Source organism: Aulostomus chinensis, chromosome 19, assembly GCF_037954235.1.
Source record: "Aulostomus chinensis isolate RoL2024-O1b breed Wild chromosome 19, RoL_Achi_v1.0, whole genome shotgun sequence".
Lineage (NCBI taxonomy): Eukaryota > Metazoa > Chordata > Actinopteri > Syngnathiformes > Aulostomidae > Aulostomus > Aulostomus chinensis.
The window spans coordinates 4,576,879-4,601,805 of record NC_141338.1 but is presented as its reverse complement, the minus strand read 5'-3'; the positions used below and the strand labels follow the sequence as shown (position 1 = coordinate 4,601,805).

General features: G+C 43.7%; 1 protein-coding gene across 3 annotated transcripts in view; it reads right to left on the bottom strand.

The window, feature by feature from the left end:
* Nucleotides 1–24,927, bottom strand: part of col5a1 (procollagen, type V, alpha 1) — an 80,954-nt gene that overhangs the window by 6,115 nt on the left and 49,912 nt on the right. For all 3 annotated transcript variants that reach the window (XM_086188115.1, XM_086188118.1, XM_086188116.1), the window contains 41 exons: nucleotides 24,856–24,900; nucleotides 23,654–23,707; nucleotides 23,523–23,567; nucleotides 22,148–22,201; nucleotides 21,104–21,148; nucleotides 20,856–20,909; nucleotides 20,136–20,180; nucleotides 19,784–19,837; nucleotides 15,957–16,064; nucleotides 14,450–14,503; nucleotides 14,009–14,062; nucleotides 13,315–13,359; nucleotides 13,066–13,119; nucleotides 12,784–12,828; nucleotides 12,636–12,689; nucleotides 12,499–12,552; nucleotides 12,358–12,411; nucleotides 11,693–11,800; nucleotides 11,026–11,115; nucleotides 10,446–10,499; nucleotides 10,096–10,203; nucleotides 9,897–10,004; nucleotides 8,927–8,980; nucleotides 8,771–8,824; nucleotides 7,603–7,710; nucleotides 7,450–7,503; nucleotides 7,254–7,361; nucleotides 3,948–4,001; nucleotides 3,723–3,830; nucleotides 3,565–3,618; nucleotides 3,421–3,474; nucleotides 3,282–3,335; nucleotides 3,106–3,159; nucleotides 2,560–2,667; nucleotides 2,315–2,368; nucleotides 2,169–2,222; nucleotides 1,862–1,969; nucleotides 1,675–1,728; nucleotides 1,547–1,582; nucleotides 1,387–1,440; nucleotides 1,010–1,280 (listed from right to left, as the gene is read on the bottom strand). In XM_086188115.1, the coding sequence (XP_086044241.1) occupies nucleotides 1,010–1,280; nucleotides 1,387–1,440; nucleotides 1,547–1,582; nucleotides 1,675–1,728; nucleotides 1,862–1,969; nucleotides 2,169–2,222; nucleotides 2,315–2,368; nucleotides 2,560–2,667; nucleotides 3,106–3,159; nucleotides 3,282–3,335; nucleotides 3,421–3,474; nucleotides 3,565–3,618; nucleotides 3,723–3,830; nucleotides 3,948–4,001; nucleotides 7,254–7,361; nucleotides 7,450–7,503; nucleotides 7,603–7,710; nucleotides 8,771–8,824; nucleotides 8,927–8,980; nucleotides 9,897–10,004; nucleotides 10,096–10,203; nucleotides 10,446–10,499; nucleotides 11,026–11,115; nucleotides 11,693–11,800; nucleotides 12,358–12,411; nucleotides 12,499–12,552; nucleotides 12,636–12,689; nucleotides 12,784–12,828; nucleotides 13,066–13,119; nucleotides 13,315–13,359; nucleotides 14,009–14,062; nucleotides 14,450–14,503; nucleotides 15,957–16,064; nucleotides 19,784–19,837; nucleotides 20,136–20,180; nucleotides 20,856–20,909; nucleotides 21,104–21,148; nucleotides 22,148–22,201; nucleotides 23,523–23,567; nucleotides 23,654–23,707; nucleotides 24,856–24,900 (2,881 nt within the window). The remainder of the gene's footprint in view (nucleotides 1–1,009; nucleotides 1,281–1,386; nucleotides 1,441–1,546; nucleotides 1,583–1,674; nucleotides 1,729–1,861; nucleotides 1,970–2,168; nucleotides 2,223–2,314; nucleotides 2,369–2,559; nucleotides 2,668–3,105; nucleotides 3,160–3,281; nucleotides 3,336–3,420; nucleotides 3,475–3,564; nucleotides 3,619–3,722; nucleotides 3,831–3,947; nucleotides 4,002–7,253; nucleotides 7,362–7,449; nucleotides 7,504–7,602; nucleotides 7,711–8,770; nucleotides 8,825–8,926; nucleotides 8,981–9,896; nucleotides 10,005–10,095; nucleotides 10,204–10,445; nucleotides 10,500–11,025; nucleotides 11,116–11,692; nucleotides 11,801–12,357; nucleotides 12,412–12,498; nucleotides 12,553–12,635; nucleotides 12,690–12,783; nucleotides 12,829–13,065; nucleotides 13,120–13,314; nucleotides 13,360–14,008; nucleotides 14,063–14,449; nucleotides 14,504–15,956; nucleotides 16,065–19,783; nucleotides 19,838–20,135; nucleotides 20,181–20,855; nucleotides 20,910–21,103; nucleotides 21,149–22,147; nucleotides 22,202–23,522; nucleotides 23,568–23,653; nucleotides 23,708–24,855; nucleotides 24,901–24,927) is intronic.

The window sequence follows — 24,927 nt, the reverse complement described above, 5'->3', positions numbered from 1 at the left end:
AGAAGAAGAAGAAAAAAAAACAGCAGGGCAATGAGTGTTATATTTGATTGAGCGTAAATACTGCAGTCCTTCAGATCAAGGCAGAGTCTGGTGTGCTGCAGGCAGATCCATCTAAGTCACAGTTGCTCTGCGAGGAAGCTACAACAGATTAGCTGTTGCAGCTTGTAATTCAATTGTGAGCCATGTAGACTGAATTACAGACACTGACAAGGTGCTGGTCCACCATTAGCTGCCAAAACAGCTTCAGTGCGCTTTGGCTTCTACGAGTCTCCGGAGGGATGTTCCTCCATTGTTCCAAAAGATCCTCAGCGATTACTGTCAGTCTGGCTGGTTGAGTATCTGAAGTATTACGCAAAAACTATGAAGCTGAACTTTATCGAATTTGGTGGAGGGGTTTAGCATGAGCCAGAGAAGAAGCCATTAAATTTTGAGGCAGATCTTTTCACAAAAATGAAAAATGGCATCATTTTTTAATGGGGTTTGGTTGAGTTTGTTGTTTTGGTGGTGGTGGAGAGCAGAGAGGCTCCGTTCAGTGACCTTCCTGGTAGCCTCAGGTTGGTGGCATCGACATGCTGTTCATACCCTCATTATTTTGGGTTTCTCACTCGTCTCTTTTTACAGTATCAGAAAGATCGATGCACACACAGATCACCAATACAACAGTCAACAGTGCATAATCTCAAACATCATCAATATAATAGATCTATACTGGCATTCCCTTTAGTCTCTCTGGCCTTCTACCACTGTTTACCTGACCTTGGCTTTTTACTGACACATTTTGGGGATCTGAGTACCTGCAGTTTGTGTATGTGTGTGTGTGTGTGTGTGTGTGTGTGTGTGTGTGTGTGTGTGTGTGTGTGTGTGTGTGTGTGTGTGTGTGTGTGCGCGCTCTCACAAAACCATAATAGACAAATTTGCATAGCTGGCAGACAGAATCCATTAACAACATGAATGGCAGCATTGTCTTCTCACAAATGTGGAGAGGAAGGATGAGAGAACAGATACAAACCATCGGGGAAATCAGGGTGGCAGAGCTGCAGGTCCTTGCAGGTACGAGCAGGATTTCCCTGCGTGCCCAGCGGATGTTTCATCTGCTCAATCTCCAGTTTAAGAGAGTTGAGCGAGCCAAAGATTTCCTCCATGCCGTCGTCGTAATCTTTATAGTTGGCATCCACGGCTGCGTCATCCACCATCTGGCTGGCGTCGATGTTCCTACGCGTTCTGCCCTTCATGGATGGAGCCTGGATGGGGAGTGGGTGGATAACATCGCCAGGAGGACCCTGTGAAAGGAGACAGATAGCAGTCAGGTGTAAGATTTGTACAACCGAGAAGAGAACGACACATTTCAAGTTATAAAACGACGAATAAATCCCAAAAGGTGCTTACAGGAGGACCAGGAAGTCCAGGTTGACCAGTCTCTCCCTTTGGTCCAGTTTGACCCTGAGCAGGACAGAATAAAAACACAAATCTTTAAGTATTTACTTCCTGACTGTTGTGAACCCTGCTTGTTACTTTTATTGGTCTGAGGGAGCCTCCATCTACTTACCGATGATCCTTTAGCTCCTTTGGGACCAGGAGGACCCTGAAGATGCAAAGATCATTCAGTTAGCAAGAAACAAATGGCTGTTTTAAACACGTACTGTGAGACAAAACCGTAGATTAGCCTGGCCTTACAGGTAATCCAGGGGGACCGATGGGACCGAGTGGACCAGAGGGACCAGCGATACCCTGGAGGAGGAAAGCAAATCCACATCAGCTGCGTTACTACAGTAGGAGGCTTTAGCTTTCACACGGCGTTTTAACACTGGTGAATACACAGAAAACTAGCGTGTGAGCCGGTTTGGGTTTAACGCTGACTTACATTGTCTCCTTTAGGACCAGCTGTTCCCGCAGGACCAGGAAGACCCCTATCACCCTTTTCTCCTTGTTCACCTGGGGGTCCAATGAGACCGATAAGACCTGGATGACCCTGAGGGCAGAATATGACAGAACAGGCACACATACACATGATCAACGCCACAGTCAATAGCAGTCCCTGCCCACCCCCGCCCCAATCTTTAGTGTAAAGATTTGATGGCTGCAGGCAAACAGCAGATCAAATCAATCTGGGAGGAAATAAGTCTATTAGTCTTGATTACAGTATTTATTTCAATGCTGGAGTGACTCACCTTCTCTCCTTTGATACCAGAGTCTCCTTTCAAGCCTGGTAAACCTGGAGGACCCTGTGAGATGGGAGGGGGTCACATCGAGGTGGATAAGTATTTAGATCACACAGTTCAACTCAGAACAAAGGCCAAAGGTCAGTAATGCTCACCATTGGTCCGGGAGGTCCATCAGGGCCTGGGGGACCAGGTAGACCTTGCTCTCCCTGCATGACATGTAACAATTAGCCTCAGCTCACAAGAGCAAAAACACACACACACACACAGACACACACACACACTCGTCTATGAATAGCTTGAATTCTCTCTCTTCTGCACTTTATTGGAAAGTGTTTGTGTTCGCTTTCTCTGCTCGAAGGTGATGAATGGGTTGGAAAGCAAGAAACACTCCACTTACAACTGGGCCAGGGATTCCTCGGAGACCTTCTGAACCGGGCTTGCCAGGTGATCCTTGAGGGCCAACAGGACCTGTCTTTCCCTGAGGACCTTCCAAGCCAGGTTCTCCCTGTAACAAAGAAACAGAATACACACACACACCAGTTTAACTGTTGCTCTTTTGTCAGTTAGAAGAGTTGAGGATGTTTCCAGGTTCCTTGTTTCTCTTCATCAACAATTAAAACCTGAACACAACAAATCCAAACAAGAACTAAAACGCCACAAACAGTGTTGCAGCGGCAGAAAGAGTCTCAGGATGGCAACTCTGAGGGGGCAGCAAGGTCAGTTTTCCCGATTTCACAACTTCTGCGAATACTACGACCGACGAAGGTGGCAGGATCTCCAATCTTCACACACCTTTGAAACGTTGCGCGTTAACGGGAGTTGTAAATCAGTTCCCCAGCGTCACAGGCTGTCAAAGAATTTGGTTCTTCTACCGAACACCGAAGTTGACGTGATTTTTTTTTTTAACAGCATCCCAGTGGAAACCCTGAAAGAGAAAACGTACCTTCGCTCCCTTCTCTCCTTGTCTTCCCTCAGGTCCTGCGGCTCCAGGGGGCCCCTATTATGATAAGAGATGAAAAATTAGCATTTCGGCGTACAAAGACAGAACATTTGGGTATTTTGACATTGATAACATTCTGTAAGAGCATTAAGAAGAAGACAGCCCAGGACAGTACTTACTCTCTTTCCTGGTGGTCCAGAGGGACCAGACTCTCCTGTGGGTCCAGGGGAACCCTAGTTTAAGACACAAGAATTAAAAATCCACTTTCATAAATATCAAATACAGCCTGCCTCTTGAAAAAAGAACTGGTACACTCACAGCCTGACCGGGTTCTCCGTCATCTCCCTTGTCACCCGGTGGACCGTCTAACCCCTGTGGAAGAATTGAACAGCCATGCTACATTTTTTTCCCCAAAAAATGGAAGAATAGTTTGCAATTATGTGACGCTCAAGTCATACGTACAGCTGGACCGGGCTCGCCAGGGGGACCAGAATCACCAGGGAAACCACTAGGACCCTGAAAATCACAATCTTTACTTAATTTTTTTTTCATATAAGAAGTAAAATAAGACTGCAATGAATTACGAATAAAAATCTATTTTCTGAAGATGGCAAATTTACCGGGCTGCCTTTGGGACCATCATCTCCAGGGGGACCCTTAGGACCGGGAGGACCAGCAGCACCAGCCGGACCAGCCTCTCCCTTCTCTCCTCGCTCTCCTCTTGGACCCTGGGATTATTCGCAGTTTGTCACACAATGATTTTAAATTCTTTTGTCATCAAGCTTTGCTGTCTTTGATGGCTTTCATTGGTGCCAACACAGAGGAAAGATATTCAGATCACTTACTGGCGGGCCAACTTCTCCCTGAAGACCAGGCTCTCCGGTTTCACCAGCATCTCCCTGGTAATAGAGAAAGAGACAGAGACACATATATTATCAGAAAGGCGATTTGTCAATCCAGCATGTCTCTGAACATCCCATAATTTACAGCAGCCCTGGCTGTCTCGGCGCCCTTGTCCCCCGAGTGGGGAAATAGAAACGAGATGTCACAAGAGATTCCAATTCATCAAGCGCAGGTGGACCAGGTTGCTGGAGCACGGAGGGTGCTGACCTCAATGTTCCCTCTGAACCCTGCTCGTACATCTTCCCTCTTCTTTCCTCCTGCCTTATTGACTGGTTGCCCTGTTGACTCACCTACACAGCAGCACCATGGTTACTCTGTGTCACAGAGATTTTCCCGCATACCTGCTGCAGGAGAACATATAAGCTTGTCTCACGCGTGGGTTTTGATAGCTCTGCTGTGCACTGATGTGTTATGACAAGCTTCTCCCCAACGTGAACTCTGAATCGTGAACTTTAAACAATCCATCTTCCAAGAGCTTTCTCGTTGCTGTCAAGAAGTCCACTCGGAGCGCTTGATGCTTCAGTTTAAAGGCATGACTGATCCTGCCGTATTAGGAGCTTGTCTTTTATGCATCTGCAGACTCTGTCCTCTTGTCCACCGTTGCGCTAACAGGAGAATCTGCTGAGAACAGGAGAACTGGGAGCATGATAGACAGCTGCTCATCACAGTTATTAGAGCGATGGCTTGCCAGCTCCCTGAAGTGCCGCATCAGCTGTAGACTGATTAGCCAAAGAGAGTTTTTTTCTCTCTCTCTCTGTGTGCAGGTTATCCTCAGGCAGATTATAAAGCCGCAAAGGTGACTCTATTGACTGAACTGGATAAAACAAATCACAGAATTACCCACAGACAGAAAGTGATGAGGAAAATACTCTGCTGCTGCCCTTTCATAAAAAGAGCAGCAGCAAATAAAAGCGAGAGCAGAACCTCCTTCAATAATGCATTCATCATCTTGAGATTGTTTGAGGCTTCATTCATGCTCTCTCCGCCTGGCAACAGCATTGTCAGGGGTGGCAGCCCGTCCATAAGATCTGTCGCTCTGCAGCAGAAGGAAACGATCAGTCCCTTTTAAAAGGCTATCATCTAAATAGGCATGTGAAATATTAATGGCTGCAAAAACCCTGTAAGGAGGTATCATTCACAGCACGTGAAGCCCGCTTATAAACTGCTAGCATCTTCCAAAGTCCAATCAAAACCAGCCAACTGGGCCAAAGAGAAAAAAAGCCTCCCATCAATCTTGCAATCAGCTGTGCAACTCTGGCCACTGGGTGTCTTGCACCTTCATTTAAAGCAGGGGTGTTCAAAGTCCTTCGTTACTGAGAAGTTCATTTCTGGATGCCCATATAGGATTACGATTATAATTATCATTATATTAATTGATTCTACAGGCCAGGGCTGCCCAAAGCGGCTCACCATCAGGTGTGATAAACAAATGCAACAGTTATAATATAAAATAAGTTTTAAGATGATATAAATCCCTGTTTATGGATGGTTTGCTTTTTTTGTGAAGTTAAAAACACTATAAATATGCAGGATCCTTTGTACTGAATTATTGATTATCGTCACTTTGCGCAGGACATCCATTTGGTGCAAGTAAGAGTGAAAATAAAGCAGCAGAGACGGTGGTGAAGAAACAAAAGGCATTTTAACAGGACCCTCGGTCCAACGCTCAGTTTGAGCTGCTGCCCTTCAGGGGAAAGTTTGGGTTCCCTTGCCACTGAGCAAGGGAACGATTAACCAAACTGCAGTTTTACAGAACACCAGAGTCACCAAATACATGGAAACTGTTTGTGCCGGGGAAGAGTCCAATTCCCCCAAAGCTGTAGTACATCTTGACCTTATCTTTTGCCAAATCACACATATCTAGGATGTTCTAAACAAATTGATGCACAACCTTCCAGCACATCAATTTTTTTTAATGCATCAGTGTCAGTGCAACCAGCAAAACTAGCCCGGTTCTCCACAAACGTTTACAATCGCTTTCTTTAGTTTGCAGTTAATGTGAATATCACATCAACGTGTTTTTATAAAAATAATACATGTGTCGGCTATCCCACCAAATCAGATATTGTCCAAAAAAAAAAGAAAAAAAGAATCCCAAATCGTTTACTCCTAGTTTGTCCCCAGTATTTGTGGACATGATGGAAAGGAGGTTGCAGGAGTGCATGTGCACTGTCGGCGTTTCAGCTTCCATAACAGCCAATCACAGTCACTCTCACCCTCTCTCGAAGCCTTGACAGCTTCCCGATGTGCCACCGGGGAAATCTTTAATATAACAAAACTCTTCTCTGCAAAGTTACAAAACTTGAATAAATAAATATTCTGCTCTGCAAAGATGATTTTACCGCAGTGCATGGAAAGTATTTATATGGGTAGATGATGCAATATTTCCAGAAGCAATCATAATTGTTTCTGTTTAATAATGCATGCTAAATCGTTTTTGCGGACACTGATGCAATTAAGCTGTGGACTAGAGGAACAATAATTTGTTTTTAATTTTAAGTGTCTCTTCAAAAATGCTTTTGTTTACTAAAGGATTTAAAAAGGGAATTCAGTTCACTTACTACAAAGTGAAAAAGGACAACAGCAAAACGATGGCGACAACTTGATGTCACTTCGACGGGATCTGTATTTATTCTCCTTGTGTTTAAAAAAAAAAAAAAAAAGCAATTTTGTGTTCAAGGAGCCAACAAGACCCCAGCAAGACAGTATTTGTTCTGTTATGTGGAGTAAAGTTAGGGTCAACCTCTCTGTCAACAGAGATTATAGAAGTTTCATTTATCAACAACGCCCAAAAAAGATCCTCCGAATGTTGCGGTGCAGTCATTGTGTCGGTTCCAAGAACAAAGAAATTGCTAACATCCAATTAAAACGTTATATTATGGCGTTTGTAATAAGCATTAATTCACGGGTAAAAAGGCCCCTATAAACATCATAAAGAGTTGAAATTAATTCACCTTAATAACACAATATTCTTGCCAGTTAAGTGCTAACGGCTAATGCTAACCCATTCTTCTGACACTATTTGCACTGATATAGTCTTACTAACAACTAACAATCAACTTATAAGAAAGTATTACCTAAATTGGTTTTTAAATGTTCCAGCAAAGCATTTTCTTTGGCATCACTGGAACTCGTAGGGGGTGTTAGCTGGAACATCGGTGCCAACTGGGATGCTAGCACAGCTGCATCAACCTCTACACAAGCAGCTTCAGCTAACGTGAGTGAATGTAGAAACACAATAAAAGTACCTTTTCTCCGACAGCACCAGGGTTTCCAATACCACCAGGAGGTCCCTGAGGACCATCAGCACCAGGGGGCCCTGAAGGACCTCTGGGACCAGGTGGGCCAGGTGGACCCTTTGAGGAAGAGAAGGTTAAAATTATAAAGGAGAAAGACTTCATCTGCAAATGCGAGCCATTAAACAATCTGTAAGCAAGCTCTCACCATCTGGCCAACGTCTCCAGTTTCACCTTTCTCACCGGCTGGGCCAGGCAAGCCCTGAGAGATTCAGACAGACATTGAACCACAGTGGTCTTTGAGTTCCCAAATGAAAAATTACAACTCTTGCGGATTCTGTGTTTCAATGTGATTCCACACCTGCAGCCCAACTGGGCCAGGAGGTCCAGGGAATCCTCGTGCTCCTTCATCTCCCTTCTGGCCAAAAAGTCCCTGCTGACCTCTGGGACCGGGCTCACCATCTACTCCCTGCACAAGGCGACAGATTAACAGGTCACAGCCGGGACAAGAGATACTAGCTTTGGTGCTACTGTTGGCCTGATAGAGCTCAACAGTGGGGTTCTCCTCTCGGTAGAAGAGTTGGTTGTTGCTGTAAAGACAGATATGTTGTCATTCTAAACATTTTTGGGTGGAAACTTTGTCTGCAATGGCTCTTGTGTTGAGTAGTTTCTTAACCCTTGAGATAATCCCGTCTCTTTTTCATTGTCCCGTGATATTTTGGAGCCAAATCAAATATTTTACAGACGCAATTCATCACTCATTTGCTTCGTCAGCCAATGGAGAGACGTGAAGGGGAAATTTAAGAACGTAGGCTATCGCTGGCTAAATGTACACGCAGAATATTCCACTATTTTTTTTTTTTAAATGAGATGATGAGGTCATATGAAGAACATATTAAAGCTGGATTTAGTGAAAGTAGCCAATTCTGATGTGTGAGGCACATGCTAATATTTGTCATGTTTTGGGGACACTTCTTGACATGTACACAGCATATTTTGAATATACGTCATAAGTCTGAGTTTTTATATCAGTTTACAACCTTGGGGACCAAAACGTCTTGCATGTTTACCGTCACATGCCTGAATATACTTGCTGAAGGCTAGCGTGCAGACTGCTCATAAGCAGTATCATCTAATTCCCAAAAACATCATTATAATCATAGCCGTATTAATCGTTTAAAATTTCACCAAAGTAAAACAATGGTTATAAAAAAAAAAAAAAACAGCCCTTAAAATTACTTTCTTTTCTTTCATGAATGCAAATTTGAAGAAACTGTATCTGTTAAGGCTCAAGGTGTGTAATACTGTAACTGGACAGCAGGGAAACAACAATAGCAAAACCTCAGTTCCACCCTTTGTCTTTCCGATAAGCTTCTAAAATTGCACAGCTGCATATAAACAGGATTATTAGTGGAACACTCGTGCTTTGCCATGTAAAAAGCTTAGTCGCAGTATTGTAATTTTCGGATTAAAGGCAAGAACTGTAATAATGTTGTCACTGAACTCTGCGACCATAATTAGACACTTACAGATGGACCCGGTGCTCCAACAGGCCCTTGAGGTCCAGTAGGACCAGGTGGACCCTGCAGAGAACAAACAACAAGTCAAGACACAATCATGAATCATGTTCTTGCAGTGTTTTTAATACTTAAGAAGGATTATGATGTAACCAAACAACAACTCACATGTTCTCCTTTATCACCTTTGCTTCCTTTCTGGCCTGGTTCTCCAAGTTCTCCCTGAGGAGAGAAACGATTGCAGTGTGAGATGAGAGCAGATAAAATTCCCAGGAAAATAAACTGGGGAGTGATCACATTTGACAACAATGTAATCAAACACTCCCCAGGACAGATGATGACACATCAAAGCTCAACAAAACACTCTGTCTATGGATTTTCATTGTAATGCCTCCGTCTGTGTCATGATTACTAAAATAGTTCAAATCTGAGGGAGGCTTATCATAACTGTTGTGCTACTGGCAGCCAAAGCAGGATAGATAATTGGTCCCATCTCAACCTGTTTGCACCACAGTTCCCAGAATGAAGAAAGATGCCAAAGGCATTTACTTTTGGGTTTAAGTCAGTTGGTGCTTGTTGTGAGGCAGATTTAGTCTCTTGTACAAAGGCCTTCAAGTTCCCTGCTGACAGGACTTATAATGAGAAAGTGTCTGAATGTGTGTAAACATTAGCCAGCCAGATCCTTTTTATCTGCATGGCAAATACCCTCTGTATTCTCTGTGTCCGCCTGCACTACAGGGACCATTGTAAGGCCAGTTAAGAACCAAAGCATTCTTCAAAGGATAAGACGTTATCCTCTGAGTATCTCCGTAGCTGATCTCCCTGCAAATGTTTTTAGAGGGGATGATGAGTTGTTCTCACTTCTGAATACTACAGGATCGCTCTCTGTCACTGCCAAAGAAAAATTCCACGTCCTCTGTCAGTACAGAAGGGTGCAAAGCAGGAACAAGACAGGTTTGCCTGTTAAAGATCTGTTAATCGATGCTAACTCTCAGTCAAACTCCCATTCGAGACACGAAGAGATGCCTCGCTTGGGGCTGTAACTGAAAAGTGGCTTTAATAGTGCCAACAAATATTTGTGTGAGTGCTCAAAATTGTCTTTACATTGACAGGAGAATAAACCATGAAAATAACACACCTTGTCTCCATCCTCTCCGGGTGGTCCAGGAGGTCCTCCAGGTCCTGGCAGACCCACAGGTCCCTGAATACCATCTCTTCCGGCTGGGCCTTGAGGTCCTTTCTCTCCCTGAGGACATTATCAGCCGTTGTCATGCCAATATTGTCTTTTTTTGTTGTTGTTGCATGTGAATGTAATTTCTAAAATGTGATTTTCTTACCGGTCCGCCTTTCTCTCCAGCGGGGCCTGGTGGTCCCTGAGGGCCAGGGCGTCCAGGCAGACCAGTAGGCCCGGCTGGGCCAGCAGGACCACGCTCACCAGGAGAACCCTAAAACACAGCATTGTTAGGCCTCCGCACAATCCTATTATTGGGCACATCTACCTTATCAAATAGGTCAGACCTCTCTTATGTAAGTAGCAAACTGTGCATCTCATTATCTTATATAAGAGCCTAGAACTACAGAGGCTGGGAACGTCTGTACGAAGACAATTCCCACATACAAAGAGAATAGCAAGGGTGAGAACAAGAGTCAGAGAATGAGAGTGGTGGATGCAATGAAATGTACTCACAGCAGGGCCGGGTGGACCATGAGGACCCTCGTTTCCTTTCAGACCGTGAGCCCCCTGCAGATGGAAATAAAATGAAGGTTTCAGAAAAATAAATGTTAGCGAAACACACATCCTCCTTTCAGCTGGACTGCCTCTCCTCAAAAAGGCTCAGCGTGAGAGCAAAAACCTCCATCGTGAGGTTTACACCAGACTGAGGAACCTTTATTTACGTTGATAATTTCCTTCACGTTTCAGAGGAGGAGGTACATTGTGTAATATCTGCATTCTAAAACTAAACAGGCTCCTTCTGTCATTGATTTCTGGCTAGTAAGCCCGCAGTTGCTAAATAAGTGTGGATTGCATAACTAACAGGACACGACTTTGTCAAGTTAGAATACAAAAGAAAAATCATTAACAACCAGCCTCGAGCACTGTGCTCTTCTTCTGAAGCCCACACAGGGATCTGATATCATGTCTTGAGGTTCACCACATTCTTACAGCGATTTAATAGCCCAGAACTATTATGCAATAACAAAGCTGTGAGAAATATTGGATTTGCGAGAAGCTATTACACTCTATCAGATCAGAAGGCAGTACTAACCACAGGGCCGGGCAGACCTCTCTCTCCAGGGAAACCTCTTGGCCCAGGAGGGCCATCTTTTCCTGCTGGGCCAGCAGGACCGGGGTCACCCTGTAGGTGAAACAAGAAAAAAACCATTAATCTTCTTATAAGAGGCATATTTTTCTTTTTAATCCATATTGAAGATTAAAAAAAAAAAATGTGGATGTGCCACTCTCTCTGCCTACTCTGTGGTCACGAGCCACACAGCACATTCTGATTTTCAAATTTTGTACAAAAAAAAAAAAATGCTGCTGGCAACTTCTTGAACTTTTTTTTTTCCAGGTAAAGTTGAAAAGTTCTCTTTTAATTAAACATGCTACTTAAAAGCCCTTCAACAATGATTTGTGTTATTCTAAATTTGGACACCAAAATTTGGATTTTTTTTATCTCCCCCCCCCCCCCCCCCCCCCCCCCCACAGATGTGTAAAAGTTCAAAACATCAGATATTGGTCTCTTTGATTATTAATCTCCATCCTGAAAAACTGGTCGGGCCCAAGGTTGTATGATCAAATTTCACACTTCAATGCCTTAACCTTTAAATCCTCTTGAGAACATAAACTAGACGAAACAGGAAATGTTAGCTTTAGCATTCTCGGTTGATGTTATGCATAACAAATACAATATGAAAGAGAGCTTTGACATTCACCTTGGCTCCTTCCTTCCCTGCTGCACCAGGAAGACCCTGCTCACCAGGTGGGCCTGGGGGTCCAGGATGTCCTCGGTCTCCCATTGGTCCAGTCTCACCTGTTGGTCCCTGCAAGTGTAAAAACACAAAACCCAATCATGTACACATTTGCATAATCCCCAGCAACAAAGGAGGCGTGAAAAGCAAGCACAGCAAACAGAGGGAAGAAAGAACACGGAGTGAAATTAAAATACAAACAAGATGTTCGAATTTCTCCATCTATTGTGGCAAGAGGACGCTGAGCATTTGTTGCGTGGGAGGCCTACTAGTCATTAAGAAGGCATACAGCTCCATTATCATCAGCTGGCATTAGCAGAGCGGCTAGGAAGGAAAGACCGCTAAAAGTTTATGCATAATGAATGAATTGCTGATATGAAAAAGGACAAACAACACTTAGGTCACGGCTCATAACGTCAAGGTAGGAGGATATATCTTGTTTTGTTTTCAGAAAAACAAAAACGCTGAGAAAGTATTCCGCTAAGTTTTGCTCGGTCAACATTTGAGACACTAGCGATTAGCATTGGCACCGAGCATTAGCACTTCATGGCAAACTTTATCCGCAAATTCGATGCAGGATTCATAATTCAGGTTAGGGAGCAACACAGGGAGATGGTGCAGTCACTTACCTGAGGGCCAACTACACCTGGAGGACCAGGAGGGCCAGTCTTTCCTTGGAATCCCTGTATGTTACAGAAGTAAAGCCAGAATTAGCATTTTATGGAAGAAATAATGAGTAATTATACTTCGGTTAAGACCAGATTACTTACAGTCTCTCCTCTCTGTCCAGGATGTCCGGGCAGGCCGTCTTTCCCTGGAGGTCCCTAGGAAAAATCCACACATTAATTTAAGGAAGATGAAAGGGCACACAAGGTTTATACGGACAACTTAGTGGTTTGGGACTTACAGGAGGACCCTTTGGTCCTGGGAAACCCGTTGGTCCCTGAGGCCCTGGCAGGCCCTGAAACGAACCACAAAAAGAAATATTAATTAATAAACATTTGGTCATAAAACCAGACTTGTATGATGTTCGATGACAGTCTGGTAGTACCCACCCTCTCACCGGGAGGTCCTGGTGGGCCGTCATTTCCAGAATTACCCTAATGAGACAAGAAGAGGAACAAGTCTTTTCTGATTTCTGATTTTCTTTTCATTTTTATGTCAATTGTGGTTAAATTGTGGACGGTTAAAGGGGATGGCGGGGTGGGATAAGGGACCTGGGTTTTGTTTTAAAGGCAAGGAGGTAGAATGGGGTAAGAATAAATAAGTGAAAAAAATGTGATCACAAACACTTTACACAACAAATTTCAACTGTGTCCCTCAGACATTTTACACACTTTTGGTCCAGCTTTTCCTGTTGGTCCTCTAGGTCCTCTCTCTCCTCGAGGTCCCTTAAAAAATAAAAAACAAACAAACAAACAAACAAACAAAAAAACAAGGTAATTAAAATAATTGCAAGGTTCCCATTTGTGGCCTTATGATGTTACTATTAATTATCGACTCAGCATTCCCCTGCATCTCCATTTTCATTCAGGTGCCAAGCACGCCATCTGTATACAGGCACGAGTCTGCTGAGTAAGACTAACCGTTGGTCCTCTTTGTCCACGTGGGCCAGGCTTTCCTGCTGTTCCCTGTGGACACAAAGAACACACTCATGGATCAAGGCAGCAGCTCATTAAGAAGAGTGAATCTAATGCTCACGGACGTTTGGAGGATTTCAATACAACTGGGCCATATAAGAGCATCTTTAATCATTAATTAGGAGTGACTTGCCTCCGAATCATCACTTACATTGGACTCATTCAAGCCCCCAAAAAACTGGATATTTTCATTAAAAGGAAAGCATACTATGAATAAAAAAGCAAAATCGCATTTATCGTGGCTTCATTTAATGAGAAAAACAGGTGCTGTGAAATGCCACTATTATCCCTCTCTGTCTGGAGCCTCGGTCTCATAAACGTCACAAATGTTTTGTGAAGATGAAAAGCTTTATGTGGCTTGCTCCTCTCGTGCTGCTGACAAACCATTACTCTCTTGCAGGCGAGCTAATGGCCCATCCCTTAAACAAAGAACATGAAACATCGCTCAAATACCGCAAAGTGATAAACAATGCTTCTGAGGGTTTGGAAATGAGTTGTGCGAGTGGTAAAGAAGAAGGGGTGTCTTGCAGTCCTTGTGAATCTTTATTTTTGGGCCAAGTTGGAGCCCAGACATGCAGCCATGTATTGATCCAACCCCTTGTAAGAATGTGAGGAATAATAATAAGTCTTTCTTACATACCCGAGTTCCTTTCTCTCCATTGGCACCAGGGAACCCTTGGAAACCCTGAGATCCCTGTGTGAGAGACAAGAAGGTGATTAATCATTTGAGAGACAACTCTTAGATATCCCACGGTCGCTCCCTAAAATATCCCTCGCTGAATAAATCCAACAGGAAGATTGGGCACACTATGAATAACAGTGTTTTGTTGTTGTTGCATCAGGTACTGAGGGCTGACACCAAAAGGCATATTCAAATCCTCGACTCTTTGATCAGGGAGTTTCAAGCGTGTCTAGTTGTCAGCCCAGTTCAGCTTTGCCTGGTGCAGGTTAAAGAATGAGCCGTAATGAGCTCAGCAACCTTTCACACGCGCATGTTTCACTCTCAATCACATTCATCAATCGGGTTGAGAGAGTTCTCTAATCAGTGATGGAGTTCGAGTGTTGTTTAGAGCGCAATTACTTTTGGTCCTTGTCTTCCTGGGTATCCTGGCAACCCGGGAACTCCAAGTTTACCCTGTAAGAGAGAAAACATTTGTCGTTAGATTCGCTTTAAAAGTGATTTCAGTGATTTCTAACTATTTCTACAAAACTGGGAAGCTCATAAGAGGCATTTCTGCCTCAGCAAAAGGGGGCATATTGAATTTAAGTCTCTAGTTAAATAATAATGGATCCTTCATTCCTAAAATGCAAATCAACTACTTTCATTAGACCCTGGATGCCATGGATGTGTAGTTTGACAGAACAGGCAGTTCCTAACGTCTGCCGTCCTGTTAACTGCTTTCAGTCCGTCCCAAGACGATGGCATCACAATGCAATTATTAAAGTTGTTTTTCAGATATTATAAAACTCCCCCAGAGCCACAGCACTGTCTTTTTGTCAGTTTCTATGTTATAAAATTCTGAAAGGATGACATATTTTTGTTTTTGTAGGCTAACCAGGAAGTTAGCATTGTGGTGAGTTCTTTGAATGAAAACTCAGTGGGCTTTTTACACTGGAATTTGGGTATTTGGAGACAAAGGTTGGGGCAAAAACAAAAAAAAACAAAATAGTTTAATGGACGCATTCCTGCGCCACTCCATTTGCAATAGTCCATACTGCAATATATGAGACAACTGATAGGATGGAAAAAATGTGGATGCAAATGTTTTTGCAATATTTATTCTTATAAATATACCAAGATAAACGCAAATATGCAGAAGTAAATGTTATCAAATAATTGTGGCATACGATTCTAACTACATTCAAACATACACTTGCTGCTGCTTCACACGCCAGCATTTGTTCAAATGTCAGTACTTGGCATTTTTGCTCAACTGGCCATTGTGGAGGCTCCAATTAAATATGAAAATGACTCAGCTGTTACTTTGTGTCCTCTCCAGAACATATACATATACGTGTGTGTATATATATATTTATATATCTGCCAAAATGCAAATACAGGTCCCATTCAGCTCATCCCTAAACAGAAAAATCTGACAAATAAGCACAACATGGCACAGCTCACTTTTCACTCTGACTTTTGTGATAGTTGGTTGCCAAAGAAATTGGGCATGAAATGTGTTAGAACGGCTTTAATGGTACTCGACATCTGTTCACGCCTTTATCTCAGGGGGAACCGTTACGCCACTGCATCTTTAAGAATAACAAATTATTTTTTGAAGTACCGGTACAAAAACTCACTAACTCAACACCCTACCGTATTGTAAAGTGAATAAAGATGGCCATTAACGGCGTCTATTGTCGGTTTCCAGCTGGTTAGAGTGCAGCAGCAGTGAAAGATCAGTGGCAGGGAAGAAGAGAATGATTGAAAAAACAATTTTCCTTGTTACACCCTGCTGTTGGGACATCAACCTCGATCAGATATGACTGACGATACACAACAGCAGCATGTTTTTCTCTTCTGTTTTATCAGCCACTGTATGTGAGATATCTGCAAACACTTGTTGTAGGAGCCCAAAGGACCTCACCTTCTCACCAGATGGACCAAGAGGACCAGCATCTCCGGGGAGACCTGAACGACCCTTTGGCCCTTCAGGACCATCTTCTCCTCTGGGTCCTGCTGATCCAAGCTCACCCTGGAAAACACAGGAAGCACGAAGATCACATGCCTGTGTACAAGATTATGTCATATCATGTATTACAACCTGTAATACGCACTTGTACGCTTCCATTATTGATTTAAGCCAATCAAAATGGTTGCGGCAGAGACGATGCCCTTACAAAACAACGGTGGAGGTAAACACTGATCAGGAAACTCGCTGATATATTCATATTTTTTTTTTGCACGTCTTTATTTTATTCTTGAACATCCAAAACGCTGTAAAAAAAAAAAAAAGACCCTTGCTTTTTTTCCGTGCTACAAGCTGGCTGGCCCTGCGTTTGGGGTCATTGTACGTAGATAAGAGGAACACCAAAACCACAGCAAGTAAAAAATGGATGGGATAGAGGAGACAGACTGAAATAGTCATCCAATGGCAGGCTTGTACTTGCAACATTCATCCGGTAATCTGGATTAATTCTACCTTGGACACAGAGAATCCTTGAAATAGGTAAGTAAATAAACTAAACTATTAATCTATTTTGCTCCTTATCTACTTTTTAAATGTTCTTAAAATGTTTGTTTGCCTGAAGTACATTGTGTTACATCCCTGAAAACGAATTTTGAATTCATTTAAATCCTCATAAAAGCACCATTTTAAAACCTCCATGTTTGAGTTGACTTATTTGAAAGTCGAACGACATTCTTATCCTACTTCGAATAAAGGACTGGGAAGTTTTCAAGGGCTTTAGTGAGTTTAATTGTCATGTCACTTTCATATGATTCGCCACTATTAAGTCATTTACGCAATAGTTGACCCCCTCGGATAAGCGGGCTCACTCTTTCAAAGCCAGTGAGTGTGATGTTGCTATGTTTACTCTCGAGCTGCAGGCCCCTCAAAGCAGTTAGCGATCCTATTATTGCCTCTCTCTCTCTTAGCGCGCGCCCCCTTCTAACAGGACTCACGATAAATGACGGAGGACAAACTCGCTCTGGCAACCTCTCTGCGCTGCAGCCGTCTGTGAAAGGTATCTAGTTAAAGGCCTCGTGCGGAGTTGCACGAGCGAGCGCCCGCAAGAGCACATAAAACAACATCAGGCAAACTGTACTTGACTCACGCTACCAAGCTCATCAAAGAGAACATTTTAAATTGAGCACCCTCACACGCGCGCGCACAGACACGCACTCTTTTCACAGGCATGTTTAAAAATGCGTCATTTAGATTCTAGTCCATGACTATCTCCTCCAGAGCAAAGGGGCTGCTCAAATCTCTACTTTCATCTGGATCTGCTGCATCTCTGGAGGAAAACAGACTGGAGGCCCATGTCCTCTCGAGGGTTTGAAGGGGTTTAAAGTGCCATTGATTTCTCCTTCCTTTCTCAGCTGCTATAGACAGCCTGGTCAGGGATTGGGGGTTTGATGTTTGAAGAGCAGGCTGAGGAGAGTTAAGCTTCCCACTGTAAAAGCTGTTTTTTCTGAGACTTAACAGTGTGAATCCCTAATGCAGTTTGGAGAAGGCAGCTGTTATGTGTACACCTGTCAAACCAGAGCTTTTCTTCTAGACCTGTCAAGGTTAAGACTGACAAGGAAATGTCACAGGGGATAGACGGAGAGCTAGAAACTGCTCATGTAAACACAGTGACTTCCTTTACACCTCGCAGCAAAATGCATCTTCTCACCAGACTGAGTTGTATCGAGATACGATTTAACTCGCTGCCTTTATGTGTCGCCAGTGTCCGCGCTCTGTCCAGCTCCTCCTCCTTTCACTTCCACAGTTCCAAGCATGGCAGCCATCCATGAAGCTGAACTGTATTCTGATGAACTTTTTTTTTCTCTACTTCTTTTGTTTCCCTTCCCCCTCAAAGAGGCGCCCCACCCAACCAGAGAAGGTGCTACTGGACCTGCAGGCACGGCCAATTGTGTCTGCGCGGACCTCCAACCAAGCTGGCAGCAAGCCCAGGAAGCGAACCAGCAGCTCCCATGGTGGTAGGCAACACAACAGGCCGCCGCTCTACCTGGGCGCCCATGCTTGCAATTTCAAAGAGAGGAAGTGGCTGTCAACAAGTCACTGGTACAAATGACAGGAAACGACTACCTCTTCAGTGAGTCTGACCTAAAATCCGCTTCCCTCGCACACACAGTGAGCAGAGGAGGAGCACCAGAGGCTCCGATGAGGTTTAGACGTGGTAGCTCATTTAACTGGAAGGCTAATTAGTCAGCCAGCATGTGCTGATCAAAATGCAAATGAAAGCTGCATTGTGATGAAAAGTTGCAGCGCAGGCAGAAGTCAAGCTGACCGTTCACCCTGAACAGGACACGTTCTGGCAAATCCTTATCTACTCATTGATTCAAACAATTTTTTCAAAAATTGTTGCCCACTCTGTTGCTTTTCTGGAGGTTTTCTGATTTTACAGCCACTAAAGACGTGGCTCCATTCAATGAGCTCCAAGTTCCATCATGACTACCCAGAGGAGAACCTAGAATGGACTGATCGGGATGAAGACTCGTACTGAGCGTCAAAGATTATTATCCAGAGGAAACATGTCCTTGAACAATTGAGTCGATATTCATGTGTTTATTTGTCTATTAACAGGATCACGCAAAAATTAAAGGGCTGATTTTCACCAGGAGGGACATCACATGGGCGACAGAACCCTTGAATGCATTTTCTGTACGTTGGGTTGGCTGAGGTCTTCCTGGAGGGGTGCGAGCTCTCTGAGGGTCCCCTGCCTCGGTGTAACATTGACTACACAATAGCGTTCTCGCCGGTGTTCATCGTGGAGGCGGCTGAGAATCCTTCCTCAGTAGACCTCAGCTGCTGTTACACTTTAACGTGGTCAAGCACTAAGCGACTGCAGTCTGATGACCCAAAACAGAGTTTACTGTCAGGTGAAAATGGAGTCATACACACGAACACGGCGGCTTATGTCTGCTCGCTTCCCACAATTCCACAGTTGCCACATAAGCTCAGTTACAACGAGTGCATCCAACCCCAGCAGGACCTTCCTCCGAGCGCTTAAGTTACACTCGTCTAACTGGTTTCCTCATTTCCAACACTTACAAAACCCTGATGACCCTTTTCTTTTCTTTTTTTACAAATCCTACATTGAATCAGTTTTGACGTTTTCTTTTATCTGTTGGTTTGGCGGTTTGAACACTAAAAACAAGAATGCTCTGTTACCATCAGTCGCAAAATCCTTGGTGTCAAGCAGAGGGACCCGTCTGTGTCGTACAATAGTCAGGTGGTGAGGGGGGCAAATTCTATTTCTTTTCAGACCGTTCTGATCCTCTTCATCAGGAGTTTCAGTCCCTCCCCTCTGGTACCCGTTTCAGATTCCGCTGTTAAGTTCATTCATTCATTCCCTGGGCCATCACCCTCCTTAATGCAGGGCAACTTGAGGTGACATATTTACTGATTTATTTACTTATTTTATTGTTCTTTTGTGAGATTTGATGCAGTTGTAAATTTTTTTAAATGTAAATTTTGATTAACGGAGACGGGCAGAGCGGTCGTCGTCGTCGTCGTCGTTGTTGTTGTTGTTGTTGTTGTTGTTGTTGCTGTTGTTGTTGCTGTTGTGCCGCAGCTCTGATGTTCTGCCCATCGTCGATGTGGTGCTGTTGTACCTGTTCTGGTGTCCGTTACCATGCTGAAGCACACTTTGCCCTCTCAGGGACAATAAAGTTTAACTTGAACTTGAACACTGGGAGTAACGACTCCCACCAAAAATGCTTATGACACCCAATCAGGGTTCCTACCTTGTCACCCTTGATGCCCATATCTCCCTTGAAGCCTGGGAAGCCGTCTTCTCCCTGGCAAGAGAATTTAGAAAGAGAGGTGAGCAGGAGAAAGAACCAGAAACTAAAGACGTTGCAACCATTTTTTTTAGGGTGTTCGTACACTCATGCGCAGGGATGTTGCCATGGAAACTCAAGATCACTAATTCTGTAGTACCACTAAAAAATATTCAAATGAATGTTTGAGGATTTTACAGAGGGTGTGATTCAAAAATTAACATCATTCATCACTGAGATCCATGTGAATAATCGGCTCCAGTTGAGTTCTCTTCCTTTGATTGTTGCTTTCTTTAATTTCTTATTCTCGTCTTACCTTTTCACCCTTGGTTCCTTTAAGACCACGCACACCGTCGGCTCCCTGTGATGCAAGAACAGACACAAGTTACGCGCGGGTATCGGGGAGGGTTTGCGTGGTGTAGGAGTCAGAGCTGCCACGGGGCCGCTCACTAACAACGTGAGGAGGTCAGCGTGTGCCGAGGGGACTGTTCGCTAGAACGTGAGCCACCCGTGTCATCACCTCTGCATGGAAGCTCTCATGTTCAGATCAGTCGCAAACTCTTGCCAAGATTTATTTGATGGGATTTCTTTAGTCTCAGCGCGACGAGGGGTTGTGCTCTCCGAGCCTTTATCATCCCCCTGACAAGTCTTAGCATCACCTTGTGTTAGCTAATTGTCTCAAGATCTGAAAGGGCGAATTTCCCGTCGTCTTTTTTGCATGACTGAGATTCTTTTCAATCTCACTGGGAAAAAAATGAAAGGAAATATTCCAGCAGACTAAACGGCCCTGCAGTCGCCATAGAGATTTTTATTTTATTTTTTTTGGTGGACATGGAAGGAAAAAAAAAATCACGGCCGTGAGCTATAACTTGTTTAAAAGTAGAAATTTTTTAAAATCGCGTGGTCTACAAATTACAAAACTGAGTGAACAAGTTATATACAAACACTTAAACATGGACATAATAGTGGTTAATTCCTGGTTAGCGTCAGTGGTTCATTTTAAAAATAAACGCTTTTGCTATGACAACCAGCTTACCTTGACACCTCGGGGCCCAGGATAACCGATGGGTCCTTGAGGGCCAGCAGGGCCCTGGTGAGAGAGGAAGAGAACTTCACTTGTAACCCGCACGGTGAAAGTAAACACTACGACTACATTAACATGCAATGTTTTATGCAAATGTGTGTCAGCTGGGACAAAGAGAGGGAAAACAATCCTAGAAAGGAAAAAAACAAAAAAAACAAATCCCACACTAAGAGACGTGGGGTGAGAAATGTTTAAATTACCATGTGTCCTTTCTCTCCGGGAGGTCCTTCCTTTCCGGGGTGACCCTGTGAATAATTGAAAGAAATATTATTGCATCTCATCTCAGTATAATTACCACCAGAAATACTACAACACTATAACGGCACTATAACTGAGCACCACACAGGGGAAATTGAAGTAAGAGCCTGTGGAGCTCATTCTCATTTGGGACCTGATCCTTAATGCGGGGTATTATAGAGCCACTAGGAGCCATTACTGGACTCTAAAAGCCAAGCCTGTCGTTTTGGGACTTCACAATCCTTTACACAAATATTGCACACGTGTGTACGTGTGGACACACAATGCAGAATGTCAATGGGCAAACCTGCCCATCTAATGCATACGTGAATGTAAAGAGATCGGAGAGAAAATTGATTGCGTTCTCGTGAGCTAAAAGGGCCCCGGGAAGCCTCTGATGGGTTTTCAGTGACGTGAGAAAGAATGGAGAAGGAAATAGATACAAAAGGGAGCTGAGATGAGGGGCAGGGGGAGAGCACGGAATATGCAGTTGGTGAAAGAGGGAACAAATGGACAAATAAAAAAAGGCTGAGAGCGTAAATGGGAGAGAGCTATTTCCACTCTGAAAGCCATTAAAGGAGTGCAGGATATTGTACGCCGTTTGCTCTCCTCTATCTTCCTTTCAACTTCCTGTCGGTTTCTTAGGCTGCAGTTATTCATATTTCACAGCCTCTCCTGTCTCCGTCTCTTACGGTTGATACCGGTGTGTCGTCTCAGACGCATCTGCCGTTAGTGCAGGTGCTTGTAGGTGGGAAGAGAGAGTGTGCATGTGTGTGTGCTTCTGTGTGTGGGCAGTCATTTCCACTATTGTGCTAATGGGTTCTATCATACATATGTTTCAGCACAATTAATTATCTAAGTAGCATTTGAATGTGTTAAGTGTTTTTAAACATTCGAGTTGGATGTGCAAATATTGCTTCTCACATTCACGCAAATGAGACACCGTTGTAACAAGCTGCAGAAGGACACGGCCAGGTTATTCCACCTGGATACAGGAGTCAACTCACCGGTGGACCGTCAGCTCCTGGCATTCCTGGCAGGCCTGGCTTTCCAGTAGGGCCCTGGATCAAACACAAGACACCGGGGTGACTAAAACATCTCAAACTAAGACAACACACACACAAATGGAAGCTTAAATGTATTATAAAGTTTGCTAACGGTGTTAATATGGGATTCAAACATACTTTCATCCATGACCTCTCAACAACTGTGAGCATAGTTTTTAAAGACCAAAAATTATCTGAAGTGTCTGGTTTACACATCAAAAAATAAATGAACCGCCGACAGTACACAAGTGTTTGTTCTACCAGAATCAGTGGAAAGCTAATAGGTTTGACACAACTGAGAGCTAACAGCTCCCATTAGCATGCAAACATACTCACAATAACAACGGTAATGTCATGAAATCTATCAGATTTAAGTAAACTAATACAGATTAGCACGCTATCGCGCGAAGCTAAAGTGGGTTTAAATCCGGAGACTAATTACGGTGCAGCTGAGAGACAGACAAAATCGCGACATAACTTTACTTCATGAAAAAATGCTGCTCCTCTGACTTTGAGTTTCGAACTTTGCGTTCATATCCTGATACATGGTGTCGCCCTATTGGATTCGGACATAACAGGTCAAAAAGCGGATAGGCAAATGATCAATCCGACAGTGGTTCAGATATTTGCTCCTAAACTCAGCCTCAGTTTCATGTTGCTGCTGGATGACTGGTCAAAGGATCCCAAGCGTCATAAAGATTCACCTACCGGGAAAGTATGAACATTTGCTGCTGGCACGGACACTAAAATCATGGCCACAGGAAATAAATTCCTCTCATTTAAAATAGACACTCAAGTCTCTACATTTAGCTACAAGCTGTGATTCAAATGTTTTTTTCATGATCATTCAAAAGATTTTCTTTTTCTTTTTTTGTGTGTTTTGCAATTCAGTACCTTAATTAGTCTGCTCTGTTCTACGGGACTCAAAATATTTTGGCTTCTGTGATTCCGATTATAATCCCGGTAAACTTGGGACCCACATTATTCATCCTCAGTTTCCAACAGTTCAATAGTAAACAGAGTGATCCCCCTCCCACATAAGCTGGCAAATGTGATTTAGCTGAAAGTGGATTAAAATGTATCAGGATCCAAATCTGTCGGCACTGTCTCCCAGGCACTGTTTGGTCCTGTGTCGGCATGCGTTTGCATATCGTGAGGAGCATTTGGAACTGAAAGAGATAGCAACTGGTCTTTCAGCTCATGCAAATGAAACACACCGTTTCTGACAATTTTATCAATTTAGCGTTTGTGTTTATTGACTTTCATAAAGCCAGCATTTTTTTTTTCTCCCCTGTGGCGTGAGAACAATATGTTCAATTTTTTTGTGATATGTCACCTTCTCTCCTGGAGGTCCGATAGCTCCTTGGGGACCTGGAAGTCCCTGTGGGGAGGACAGAAGATGTTCAGAACAGAATCCTTCGAGGATGAGGAGAAATTCAAATGCAGGATGACTTGGTCCTCACTCACCTGGGCACCTGGGTTGCCTTGTTGTCCTGGAGGTCCTGGTTCTCCTTGAGGTCCCTAAATTAAAAGGGAACATTAAGAGTTAGAGAGGGGCTTCTTGTTCTATACGGACCGTTAGGAGTGTAGTGTTGCTCTAAAAAGATAAAATTAAGAGCTGTCAAATGGTGCACGCTCTTGGCTCATTAAATATGCTGAAGCTTAAACATAAATCACTGGCAGAGCTAACTGATTCATATCTGAGACCAAGAGTCTGGGACACAGCAGACAAGCAGCTCCAGACAGGTAATCTCTACTGACAGGGGAAAGTAATTGATACAGCACACTTTCGTGATATTTTTTCTCCCATTTCCCTCATTTTTCTCCCTAGTTGCTGTCCTGGTCGTTGCCTTTCACCCCCTCTGCTGTTCTGTGGCACACAAGCGAAGATGAATCGCTTCCCCTGTGGAGCTTCACCACCAGGACGCAGCACGGGGGAGGATTACGCGCAAAAGAGAAGTTTGCCCTGAATGATTTCTGACAGAAAACTGCTTTTGACTCTTTTTATTTTTTTTAAAGACAAAAATATTAGGAAAACATTGTGGTTTAGTTTAAAATAGAACATTTCACAAAGGCTTTCTGTATGAAAGTCTCTGGCAGAAATCCTTCCCTGGCAAATGTTTCATGAGAGCGAGGATGACAGTATTTCACCAGGTTCCACCCCCCCAACAGGTGCCCAAACCAACCAGGGAAGGCGCGAGTGCAGCAACCAGGGCACATGCCCTCATCCAGCTTGTGGAGCACAGACACGACATGCTCCTCAAACTTGGTGGAGGGGTGTTGTCGTGCCAATGAAGCACTACTACTAGAGTCTGGATTAGCCTCGTCCCCTCTTGATGTCTTTGGACTGTGGGAGGAAGCTGGAGTACCAGAGAGAACCCACACAGGAACGGGGAGAACATGGAGACTCCACACAGAAAGATCCCGTGCCCGAGCCGGGACTCGAACTCTGAACCTTCTTGCTGTGAGGCGACAGTGCTGACCACTACTCCACCGTGCTGCCTCTTGAAAATTTTCATCTACTCAAATTTTTTTCTTACATAGAGTTTGGTTGCATTCATCCTTGCACAACTATGGCCCTTTCCTGTTTGTCAGCTGGGATTTTTTTTTTCTTTAAATCTGGGAATTTGACAACAATTCTGTAGATTAGCAGAAAACCAAATACTTACTACATTCCCTTTAGGTCCAGGGTGGCCATCCATTCCAGTAACACCCTGCAACAGGTGAGACAATATTCAGAG